This window comes from Monodon monoceros, unplaced genomic scaffold, assembly GCF_005190385.1.
Source record: "Monodon monoceros isolate NGI ecotype Baffin Bay Population unplaced genomic scaffold, NGI_Narwhal_1 Super_Scaffold_7, whole genome shotgun sequence".
Lineage (NCBI taxonomy): Eukaryota > Metazoa > Chordata > Mammalia > Artiodactyla > Monodontidae > Monodon > Monodon monoceros.
Window position 1 is genome coordinate 102,113,132 of NW_021703784.1, and position 11,941 is coordinate 102,125,072.

The following is an 11,941-nucleotide window of genomic DNA, read 5'->3' on the forward strand; positions in this document are numbered from 1 at the left end:
AGCACAGCCTCTGGATGGAGACAGCCCAGAGGCCCTCTCCTTTCTATCTAGTTAGGCTGGTGGTGGGGCCTGCAGCTGCCCCTGGCCACACCTGGGCAGCCATCTCTGCCAGAAGAGCCTGGACTCCTCTGGGTGGATGTGTTCCCCCCAACTTGGGTCAGGTGACTCAGGGACTTTCGGCAGAGCCTGGCTCACCCCGCCCACAAGCAGGTCCTGTCGCTCCTGCACCTATACTCCCAGCTCCCCCTCTTCTGGTGGCTCTGCACTTGTCACTGTCTCCCAGTGCACATCATGTGAGCGTGCTTTTGTTTCTTATCGGCTCAGGTAAGCTCGCTCTCTTCCCAGAGAGATTGCAGGCTCTTAAGGGCAGGAGCCAAGTCAGGCCTTGGACTTCTTTAGGCTCTCCAACACCAGTTAGCACGGTGATGGGCAGGTAGTTAGGTCTTTAAAATATTTGTCAACTGATTGACATCACCATCGTTTGTTGCTTCCTTTGCTTAGGGCACTGTCTCCAGGAGGCCCTGGTAAAGTATCCCCATATTACCTGGGAGCAATTAGCCCATCGATCTACCCAGTGGCTCTTCACTAGAGCGTCCTGACACGCCAGACATCAGTCATCTGTGATTACTGACCGCCGCTGCCTCAGCCAAGCATCTTCCCTTCATTGTTTCTCTTATCCTTTCCAACGTTCTTATAAAGGTATTGATTATTCCCATTTTACAGATGGAGAAACTGGAGGATAGAGAGCTTTAAATCATTTGTTCAAGGTCACTCAGCTGGTAGGTTATGGACCTGGGATTTGATCTTAGGTCATCCCTCAAACAGCATCTGTCCCGTTTGCTCGCGGTCCAATATGAGTTTCTCTCTCTCCCCCAATCGGCTGTTTTATGTTGGAGAGAAAAGTGTAGAGTCACAGCTGAGACTTGATACTTGGCCTCAGTCTGTCACCCTCCCTGGGAGATGAAGGGTATTGAGAAGGTGAGGGTCACTGCTGAGGGACTCCGGCAGCCGGCCACAGGTGGGTGTCCTGGGGAAGCTGAGGGCTAAATGCGCGGGGCTCGGAGAGAGCACCGGAGGGCAGAAAGACAGCTGTGCAGGGGGACAGACCCATAAGACCACTAAAGTAAGCCAGAGTGAGGTAGACGAGCAAAGGCTGGGAGAAGGAAAGTAAGCGACAGACAGATATTTGGGAGGCCTAGAGGAGGGGGTAGGTGGAGGGGCAGCAGTGGAGTCTGCCGTGTTCATGTCTTCCCAGTGGACACAGGGGAGAGAGCCTCTTCCCCAGCTCTTGGCATCTCCTGAGCTAACCCTTGGGCTTCTGGCCCTCCACCAGCAGGTGTAGGGCCGGGGCGGGGGGGGGGGGGGGGGGGGGGGGGGGGGGGAGGAGGCGGGAAGGCCCGGAGAGCAAGGAGGAGAGCCAGGGGGCGGGGCAAGGCCAAGCAAAGAGATGAAGTTCTGGGGCAAGCATTTTATTTGTTAATACAAGAATAGAAATTCTGCAATAAATATCATCTAATAAATAACATCTCCAAATAAATAAATATTAATACAACAAACTTAGAGTCATGAGTGGGTGGGGCTGGGGGGCAGGGCCTGGGGGAGCTGCCCCCCCGCACCCCGAAATGCTACTGCAATGTAAACTTTCAGGAAGTTCTGTGGCTGTGGCTATGGCTGCCCTCCCCAGCCTGGGCAACCCACAGATACCCTGGGAAAGGGGGCGGATTGGAGGCACCCTGGGGCTGGCAAGAAAATTCAAGGCAATGTCCTTTTGGTTGCCACCCTGTGCCACCGACTGCCTTGGGGACCCCTGGGTCCAGTCTGTCCCTGCCCCTCTGCTTTCAGTATTACCTCCAATGCAGATCCCACCTCTTCCATTTTTGATCCCATCTCTTCCTGTTTGGACTTGCCACTGTGTTTGTTTCCTGAATCGGATGTATTGAGTTATTTGGGGGTAGGGGAGCAACACCCATCTAAGGAGAGCAGGGCAGCCAAAGGGCTTCACCCCAGAAAGGCACATGCGATGGTGGCCCCCTCCCTGCCCTACAGGCACGCTTCCTGGCAGTGCCACTTGAGGGGCTGGGTGGGCTGGCAAGTGGTTGGCAGGGAGCAGGAAGCTGTGAGAGCCTTGCACCAACTTGAACCATTGTGGGCTCCCTTGAGCATCACGTCCTGTGGAAATGGGATGGGGCCTATTGCACCTCTTCCCCAGACACGTAGGACTTAGGGAAGCGGGGAGGGGATGGGCCTTATTGCATCACACCCTCCTCCCAGTCCAGGGAGGGCTAGAGGCTCATGGCTTCTGTCTCCTGGCTCAACAAGTGTTGGTGTACGCCTTTCTCCCTCCCAGAGTGGGAGCAGGGCTTGAAGGGGGAGGGGAAAGAGACGGTGGTGAAGGTCAGGGATCAGAAGCCATGGGCCTCCAGGTGCAGGGTGACTGCGGCTGCCGGAGGCTGCATCTTCTTCTTGAGCCGGTTGAAGTCCTTGGCCGAGCGCCACAGCCAGGTCTGCAGTTCCTTCAGCAGCCAGAAGTCATCCATCTTCTGGAGGAAGTCACTGTGGGCAGGGCCAGGCGTCCAGGTGGGCTCAGTCCCGGGCAGAGGCTGGGGCAGCGGGTAGCCCAGAGCTGCCATGACGCCCGCGATGCTGCCCAGCAGGCCCTGGAGGCTGGTGCAGAAGTGGGCCAGGCTGCGGCGCAGCTCAGCCGTGGCGGCCTGGCGGTTGAGGCCACGCAGGTAGCACAGGAGGTGGCTGTAGGCCTCGTAGTTCTGGGTCAGCCGCAGTCTGTCGTTGAGGCTTCGCCACACCTCCAGGTTGACAGTGGCCCTGGGCAGAGTCTCCGCCCCGAGCCGAGGTGGGTTGAAGTCAGGCTCGTTGAAAGGGGGGCCCAGGTAGTTCAGCTGTGAAAAGGAGAGGGCGATGGGGAGGGAGGGGGGCGGAGAAGCCAGCTCGCCTGCCTGCCGGGAGATACCTGCCCCCAAAGCTGCTATTTCCTGTGTCCCCTGACACGGGCCCCACCTCCACGCTAGGCCTCTCTGTTCTCGGGCCTCCCCTAAGTTAAGTTTCTCCGGGGATGTCATTTGCATGGAGGTGACAGTTGAAGCAATGGGGGTGATGAGCTCTCCTATGGAGACGTGCAGAAAGAGAATAACACGCAGGAGAAACTCAGGAAGGATGCGCTGATTGGCTGAGAGTACCAGCCTTGGGAGAGCGCCCACCGTGGGGGTTGGGACAGAGAGGAAGAGGAGCCATGAGGACCCAGGAGGCCAGGCTGCAGAGGTGAAGGTGGACCAGGAGAGTCAGAGCCAAGGAGAGGAGTTCAAGAAGGCAGCAACGCTCAGCAGTGGGGCTGCAAAACAGAGAGCGAGGAGAATGAACCTTAGAAATGCCATTGGGTTTGGCAAGAAGGAGGTGCCTGACAACCTTGGAGAGAACCGTTCCAGTGGCCTCGAAGCCAGATTGCAGGGGGTTAAGGAGTGAGTGGGTGGAGAGGAAGTGGAGGCAGAGGCTGCAGACCACTCCTTCAAGAGATTTGGCAGCCCGGGGAGAAAAAGGGTCGGGAGCTAGGGGGGTAGCAGTCAAGCAAAGGTTTTCTGGACGGGAAACCAGAGAGGGAAGAGCGGGTGGAAAGGCAGAGGGGCCCGTGAGCATCCAAGCTGCCTTGGGTGGAAAGGCAGAGGGGCTCATGACCATCCGAGCTGCCTTTGCCCCTTGGCACGCATGGTCCACCAGCTGAAGGGCAGGGGACAAGGTACTCACTAAGCCCCCAAAGAAGCGCTCATAGGCGCGAGGCTGCAGAAGGAAGAAAGTGAGGCCATCTCAAGAGTTGGGCAGGAGGAAGGGTATCGAGGACAGTCTGGGGAAGAGGAGAGAGCCTTGCCAAGCCTCCGGGGAGAGGCCTGGGGCCCCGGGAAAGGGCGAGGGAGATGGTTCAGCTGGGAGAGAAAGGGAGAAGCGAGGGGCGAGGCCTGGGATAGGCAAGGGCCCGGGGGAGGTTCCCACGCTGACAAGCACAGAGACAAACTCATTTCCTCGGTGTATCCTGGGGCCGGAGCCAGCTCCCCCCCCGCCACCCTCCTCCCCTTTCTTTCCCTGGCTCCAAAGTAGGGTCTGGGATGTGGAAGAGGAACACGGGAAGAGGGGCCAGTTCCCCACGGTCCTCGGAACCCTGACCCTCCTGCCTTCCCTCCTGGGCTCTCTGAGCACCTCTGGACCGCCCCCAGATCCTTATGGCACAGGGTCCAACTACACCCTGAACCCCCTGCCACTCCTGGCCTGGGTTCCCTGCAGCCCCCTTCCCCCAAGTCCCCCCTAGGAGGCCCAGCTAGGATGGGAGAGGCAGACAGAAGGGAGGCCCATGGGTCCAGAGCTGCAGGGCCCCAGGTCTGGGGCAGAGACGAGCTGGAACACAGGCACGGGAGGTGGGGCCCCTCCATCCCCACCCAGCCCCACCCGTGCGCGAGAGACACCACAACACGGTGTAAACAGAGGAGACTTCCCCGGCCCCCAGGGGGAGGCGGGCGGCTGGGCCGGCAGCCAGCGGGGCGACGGGCCAAGGCGGGTGCGAGGCCTGCCCACATGCCTAGTCCTGGGGCCAGGGATGGGGAGGAGGGGCGCCCTCCCTAAGAGGGAAGGGCGGGGACAGGCCCTCCCCATCACCCCATCATTCACCAGGACCCCCACCGGTGGGCCTCTCTTCCCCCACTCCCATTCTTCACCCAACTCCCAGCCCCTGAGCTGCCCTGGATACTCACATAGGTCCCAGCCAAGCTGCGGAGCTGGTGCTCCAGGTAGCGGGTGAGGTCATAGGTTTTCTGGATGGAGGGGCCAGGCCCCGGGTCCCCTGTGCGGTTGAGGGCTGGCACTGCAGGGAGGTGCCAGAGCACGGTGCACAGGCACGCGAGCATCCCCCACGAGTCCCCTGTGGACAAGACGGCGAGAAGCGTGAGGGTGGCCCGGCCCGGTCAAGGAAGCTAGCTAGCAGCCCCTCAGGTGTCTGTCCCCACCATAGGCTGGGAGGGGGTGAGGGTGGACCACCAGATGGGAGGTGCAGGGAGTGGAAGAGGGGAGTGCTCCTGGCCTGAGAAAGTGTGTGCACGGAGGCATGTTTGTGTCTGAGGAAGAGGACTTGGCCTGTGTGTCTACCAGGAGGTACTGGAGAGTACTTGTGCGTCAGCTAAGTCGCTATGTGTGCCGACATGCGTATGTGTGTGTGTGCACGTGCGTGCGCGTGTGTGTGTGTACATGGGGGACCAGGCCAAGGGACTGCGGATCAGAATCAGTATTCCCAGGTTCCAGGTGTACCTCGGCCTCCTGTCCCACCCTCCGGGTCCCACTGCAGCTTAGGGGGAGCCAAGGGGTTGGGAAACAACACGTGTCAGAGCTTCAAACTGAGAGAAGTCAGCCCTGAGAGGGGCGCCCCAGAGGCGGCCAGGAGTGGGAGTTGAGCCAGAGGCAGGACATAGGGTCAAACCACCCGGGTCAGAGGCAAGGTGGAGCTGTGGACCACCAGGGGCGGGCTGAAGGACACGGGGCTGGCTCCGGCAGGCGGTGGTGGGTACATTCTGGGATTTGATTCCCGGGTGTGGAAAGTGTAGGATCGACTTAGATTGAAGGAGATTTAGTGTCGCTCTGAGAGGCTGGCTGCAGTGTGGAGATCTGCCCCATTCTCCTCTAGGGTATTGGATGGGGAAAAGTGTGACCTGAATGAGACCCGGTGATCTGCCTGCAGCGAAGAGAGGGGGCAGGAGGAGGGGAGAGAGAGGGAGAGAGAGAGAGAGAGAGAGAGAGAGAGAGAGAGAGAGAGAGAGAGAGGGAGAGAATATGATGTATCTGCCGAGAGAATATGATGTATCTGCCGAGTAGGGCTTGTCTGATGATGGTGCTGGAGGATTTGGGCCCCGCAGTATACCAGAGGCCAGGGGGTCAATGCTGTGAGGACAGACTAGGCAGTTGGGAAACATGACTTTCCCAGCTTTTAGGTGAGGTCCAAGGTCAAGAGCACTAGGCCAGGAGTCAGTGGGCATTGGGACTGGCAGTGGCAATGAGGGTTAGGGTAGAGTAAGGCTATAATTGGCATTGAGCTAGGTTAGGTTTACGGACTGGGTTCCTTTCAAAGCTTCAGGTTAGTTTGTTGGGATTTGGCTGACTGAGTGTGGTTGAGGTTTGAGTCCAGCTGGGGGATGTGGTTAGGTCTGGGCAGGCAGAGGGTTGGCTGAGGCTAAGGTTTGTGAATTTGTTGATTTAGCTGTCAGATGGGGTGATGCATGGCCTGTCAGCAAGAGTAGGGCTAGTTTGGGCTTTGAGCTTGGGTAGGTGTGAGATCACGAGTGGTTTCTTTCTTCTAGTTTACATTATGGGGCTTCCCTCGTGGTGCAGTGGTTGAGAGTCCGTCTGCCAATGCAGGGGACATGGGTTCGTGTCCCGGTCCGGGAAGATCCCACATGCCGCGGAGCGGCTGGGCCCGTGAGCCATGGCCGCTGAGCCTGCGCGTCCGGAGCTTGTGCTCCGCAACGGGAGAGGCCACAACAGTGAGAGGCCCGCGTACCGCAAAACAAAAAACAAACAACAAAAAAACCCCGTATAGTTTACATTATATACTGTCAAATTTTCTACAATGACATACGTTGCTTTGATAGAAATAAGTTGGATGGGGGTTTAACAATTTGATTGTACTTAAGGTAAGTGTGGAGTTAAGAAAGGGTTAAGAAGACTAGGTAGGTTTAGACTCAGTCATAACACTGGGTTGGGGCTTTAGAGAGGGTTACAAACGAGGAGGGGTTTAGGAGTCACACCCCATGGAATGCCTCTGAGAGTGCAGGGCTCAGGTGGGAAATCTGGCAGTGGCGCAGCTGCTCAGTCCTGACTCTCAGATGCTTTCCTGGCTGGCTTCACTGACAGAACGCAGTAGCAGGGCTGCCACTAGTCTCAGGAACCCTGCCCTCTCGGGTGGAGGGCTCTTGGTTCTAGGCTGTGTGTGTGTGTGTGTGTGTGTGTGTGTGTGAGTGTGCGCCCCACCCATGTGTGTTTTAGGACAGAAAGCAGGATCAGGCTCATAACTGCTCCCTGGGGAGACAGGCTCCCCTTCTCCTCTTCCCCATCTGCAGCCTGTGGCTTCCCTCCCAAACGGTCCCTTCCTCATTCTTCCTTTCCACCCCTAGCTCCTGCTGACTCTCTGAGTTCCTTCCTATTCTCCGTTCTTCACATCCCAACACAATTCCAGGCCCTTCTCCTCTGCTGCCTTCAGCCTGGCTATCTGGCTGAGTCACCTCCAGGATCCTTTGGGTACAATGTGGGGTTAGTTTCAGAGGCTGGAGACCTGCTGAGGTGGGCAGCAGTCCTTGCAGCCTTGAGGTAGCTTTCAGGATTGAGCCTGGTCTCTTCTCGCAGTTAGTGGCAAGGCCGAGGGTCCCAGCTGAAGCAGCAGTTGAGCACTAGGCTCGCCTCTTTACCCCACACCCTGCTCCGGGCAGCCCTGCTAGCCAGAGTTCTGGGACTGGGCTCTGCCTGGCCCACGGTGGTGCGGGGGGGTAGGGGGGCTCAGGAACCCAGCTCTGGGCCTTGTTTGCCCCCTCCCCTTCTGGGCCCTGCGGGACATCCCTGGGGAGGATTGGCTCCCTATACAGGGACAGCAGGGGGAGAAGCCTTTGCAAAAACAAGAGCGAAGTCATCTGGGCAGAAAAACGGCTCGTGAAATTAACCAGACAAGGCCGGTGTTTCCAGGAATATTTCAGTTCTGAGGTAACTGTGTCACTGAAGGCTGGTGGGGGGGGCGGGGGGGGGAAGCTGAAGGAGCTTCGGGATTGACCCATGGAGAGAACCAGAAAGAGGGAAGGAGCCTCAGAAATCCAGAGGGAGAAGAGGCCAGGAGAGGAGTAAGGTGACAGGGCTCTACACTCTATTAGGACAGCCTCCACTCTGGGCAAGATGTCCCATATCTTAGGCAGCAAAACTGAAAGCCTTCCGGGGCAGGGAACACCTGTGGTTTAGTCGTGAGCACTGGAACTCAGCACAGCTCGCCACTTGCCTGTGTTCCTAGGAGGGCAAGCCCAGTGGGCATCCTGGAGCCCTCACATCCATCCTCCTCTCCAGGCTCATGGTGTGCAGGTGGACCGGCCACCGGGGTCTGATTCCTGGGCCCCCTCCCAGAGTCTTGGCCCCCCGCCCAGCCCCCGCCCCAGCTCTGCCTCTGGCTGCTGCCCACTGATTGTTTACATCCCGTCTTCCCCTGTGTTTATAAATCCAGCTGAGCACGTGAGGAGCTAATGAGAGCAGCTCACGTTTCCTGCTGCGGCCCCCCCCATCCTGGCCCCCGCCCGGGCCAGCCCCTAATTCCATCCAGATCCCTGGGCCCTGGGAACCGGGGCCCCCCCTCATGAACACACACACACACACACACACACACACACACACTCAGCCCACGCAAGCGCATGGCCACCCTGACACGCCTACACAGACAGGCATACCCGTATACGTGTGTTTAGGCAGCTGCCCCCTCAGCCTGTCTCCCCCAGTGTGACCTCACGCAGTGAAGGTAGGGTGCTCAGCAGTGCAAATACGCCAGGGTAGTCAGGGTGGGTAGGACAGGTCAGCCAGGAGACCGTGCACCTGGGATTGGTGGCTAAGAGCCATCAGCCTAACAGGTAGGAGCCGGGGAGGCATCGCAGAGCTCCAGAGGTGCTGGGCTGAATGTGGGAGCCAGAGGAAAGGCCAGACCGGGACCGGCATCCTGGTGACCTTGGAGGGGTCTGTTGAGGTGCACTGAGGGGACGAGTGGTTTAGGGGGTGGTGGGTCCACTGTGGTGTGAGATCCAGGAAACGGCCCTGGGGGTCACCTCCCAGACCCCCTTCTCAGGGAAGGGCCCAAAGAAACAGCCCATCTTTCCTTGTCCTCTAGGCTGGCTGCCCTCCCCTCTGTTCCTTCTCTCCCTTCCATCCTCTCCTTGGTTCCCTATCCCCCAGGCAACTGAGAATCGGCTTAGTGAGTGGGTACACACAGGCCCAGAAGTGAGGAGACCTCACTTTGTCACCAGCTCATCCGGTGACTGGGCTTGTGTGAAGGGGTTGCACTGTGCGTGTGAAATTCCAGACCACGTGATGCTCCACCCCTGCTGTGCTCATGAGCAGCCCCCTCCCTGCCCTTCTCCTCCAGCCTAAATGACAGAAGAAGAAACTGAGGCCCAGGGAAAGAAACAGATGGGCGGGCCAGCCTTCCAGCCTTGTGGAGTCCATTCCCACCCAGGAGTTGGGCTTTTGTTGGAGCCAGAGGGTCCGGATGGTGCTGCAAGAGGACCCTGGGTGGAGCCGGGGAGCTGGGCAGCCAACAGAAGGCAGGCACAGGGGCAACATGAAGGAAAGAGTCCGGCAATTGTGTGGGTGTGCTTGAAAAGGTGTTGTTATCCAGCGGGTATGGAAGGGGCTCAGAGGGAGCGTGCAGGAGCCAGGGTGTGAATAGGCAGGTGGGATTGTGGGGAGGAATGTGAAGTGTCACTAATGGAGTAGCTGGTGGAGAGGGGTGGTGTGCAGAAGTGTGAACGGGCCCAGCGCAGGGCTCTGCCAGGGGGAGAGGGAGCCATTACATCAGTTGGGAGGAGAGACTTCTGGGGCGGCTGGGTGACAGTTGCTGCCACCTCTGCCTGATGCCCGTTTCCTCCCCTGGTTGAGTGAGTGCCTGGCTCCAGGGCAGCGAGGGTGTCTGAGCCAGTGGGGGGAATGGGTCTGATCTGTCAGGGGGATGTATCCCTGTGTCCTACGGCGGGGGCGGGGGGAACAGTTGTGTGCTCCTGGAGCCGGGAGGGGGTCCGTGGGGACAGTGAAAGCTCAGAGGTGTCAGCCTGTATGGGTCAGGGTCAGAGAGCGCCTGACAGAGGAGTGGGTCCAGTGCCTGCACCCACAGCCTCTCTCCGAGGCTCGGACCGCTCCTGCCAAGCCAAGCCTCCAGCCCCCTCCCCTCCTGGCAGCCCCCTCCTACCCCAGCGGGGAGGGCCAGGCCGGGCGCAGGAGGAAACAGGGACGCGTCCTCTGGGATTGGGAGTCTGGGGAGGGCTTCTGGAGCGCAGTGTGGAGTTGCTGGGAAGGAAGGTAGGGAGAGCAGGGATGAGGGGACTCTGGCGAGGCCCGGGGACTTGGGCTTTCCCTCGAGGGGCTCGGCCCGAGAACCCGGCCGGCCCTCACCCTCGTTGGTGACCTCTCGCTCCCGGCCCCCTCCCCGAAGCGGCGGAGCCTTCCCCCTGTGTGGCCCCCGCGCCCCCGGCCCCGCCCCCGGCCCGCTCCCGCCCGGTCTCTCCCTTCCCGGCGGCGGGGGCGGGGGCGGGGTCCGGGGCGCCGGGCTCCGGGCTCGGCCGGGCCGCTGCCCTTTCCCGCGCGTCAATTCCCTGCCCTGCCCGCCCGCCCTCCCACGGGCCGCCGGGGCCGAGCGGCCGCTGCCTCAGCTCCCCGGCCGGTGACAGACTTTCCTGCCCGGTCCGGCCGGGCTGTGCCCGCCCCCCGCACTAATCACTCCCAGGCCACGGCGGGCCGGCCCGGGGGTCTCGCTGCCGCCTCCCGCCCTGCCGCCCGACCCCTACCTGCCGCCGGCTCCCCCGCTGCGGGCAGCATGGTGGGCTCCGGCCGCGCGGCGCGCAGCGAGGAAGCCGCGACTCCCGCGGCCCGGCCCGGACCAGCCAGGCTCCGCTCTGCCCTCCGCCCTCCTCTCTACTCTCGCCCGCCCTCCTTCCCGCCCTCCCCTCCCGGCGGGCCGGGGAGGGAGAGCGGCGCGGCCCGAGGTGTCGGCCTCTCCTCGCCTCCCGCCGGCCCGGCCTCGGGCTCCCCGTGCCTCCCTCCCTCCCTCCCTCTTCCTCTCCCGGCCCCCTTCTCCCCGCGCGCCGCGTCTCCCTCCCGCAGCCCCGCTCCCGCCTCGGACGCGCTCTCCCCGACTTTTGCGCGGGGCTCTCTCCTCCGGGATCCCGCGACCCCGCCTCGCCGGGCTCCAGGTGGCCGCCTCCCAGGTCTGCGGGCCGCCGGGGCTCCCCGCCGAGCGGACTCAAGGAATGCCGCGTCCCCGCCCGGCCCCTCTCGAAGGCGCCCGGCCGTGCCTCCCCTGGCCCAAGCCCCGCTGGCGGGGGCAGCGCCCGGCTCCCCGGCCGGGCCCCGGCTCGGGACTCCCAGGGGGAAGGACTGGAACCGGATCTCGCGGCTCCCGGGCGGGGGCCGGGGCCTCGGACGCCTGGCTCCTACCTGCTCGGAGGTCCATGGGGCTGGGGGCCGGGCGGGCCGGGCGCGGCTCCTCTCCCGGAGGCTGGCGGAGTGGGAGGGCGAGCCGCGGCTCCGGCGAAGCTTTAATAATCCCATCCGCCAGGCCCACTCGCAGGTTTTTTTCGCTCGGTTTCGGATTTTTTTTTTTTTTTTTTCGGTGTGGGACATTCTGCAAACTTTTTTTTTCTGACGTGTAAAGCTGTAACCACAAATTGTAGCGGCCCTCCCCGGGGTGGGGGGAGGAGGGGGGAGGAGGGAAGGGAGGGCTTCTGGGGCTCCTCTCCCTCCCACAACACCGAGGGGGGGTGAGGTGAGGCGAGGCTGCGGCGGTACCACCCTGGGCCTCCTGGGGGAGGGGGCGGGAGGGCATCAGTGCTTCTGCAAACTCCCAAGAGCCAGGGGAGTGAGCCGGCCGCTCCTTTTCTTCTCCCTCGGTGTCGGCCCGGGGCGCCTGCCCCCTGCCCGGCGGGGTCCCAGCTCTCACCCTACCTCTGCCTCCAAGTCTCTAACCTTCCCTCCCCTCCCCCTCCCCCTGAGTAAATGCAATGACACATCCTCCCAAATGCCAGCGAGCTGGCTTCGAAGCAAGTGATGGTGTTTTTCCTGCTGCCCTTTGTCTGGGCTGACCGCCCCCCTTGCCTATTGTCCCGCCGCCTGTCCCATTTCCAAAAGCTGAGGCTAAGCGAGGCTCCGGGGCTGGGGCAGGTGACTA

At 61.3% G+C, this 11,941-nt stretch overlaps 1 protein-coding gene across 3 annotated transcripts; it reads right to left on the bottom strand.

Annotated features, from left to right (window-relative positions):
• Positions 1 to 1,403: 1,403 nt before the first annotated feature.
• On the bottom strand, positions 1,404 to 11,438 carry CLCF1 (cardiotrophin like cytokine factor 1). 3 transcript variants are annotated; one of them, XM_029207293.1, is made up of 4 exons: positions 11,212 to 11,331; positions 9,968 to 10,065; positions 4,752 to 4,918; positions 1,404 to 2,897 (listed from the first exon to the last, which is right to left on the bottom strand). In XM_029207293.1, the coding sequence occupies exons 3-4, from the start codon at positions 4,902 to 4,904 to the stop codon at positions 2,403 to 2,405; spliced, it is 648 nt and encodes a 215-aa protein (XP_029063126.1). In that variant the 5' UTR covers positions 4,905 to 4,918; positions 9,968 to 10,065; positions 11,212 to 11,331; the 3' UTR covers positions 1,404 to 2,402. The 3 variants fall into 3 exon arrangements, with proteins under 3 accessions (XP_029063126.1, XP_029063125.1, XP_029063127.1); XM_029207292.1 differs by lacking the exon at positions 11,212 to 11,331 and having other exon boundaries at positions 9,968 to 10,188; XM_029207294.1 differs by lacking the exon at positions 9,968 to 10,065 and having other exon boundaries at positions 1,454 to 2,897; positions 11,212 to 11,438.
• Positions 11,439 to 11,941: the final 503 nt, after the last annotated feature.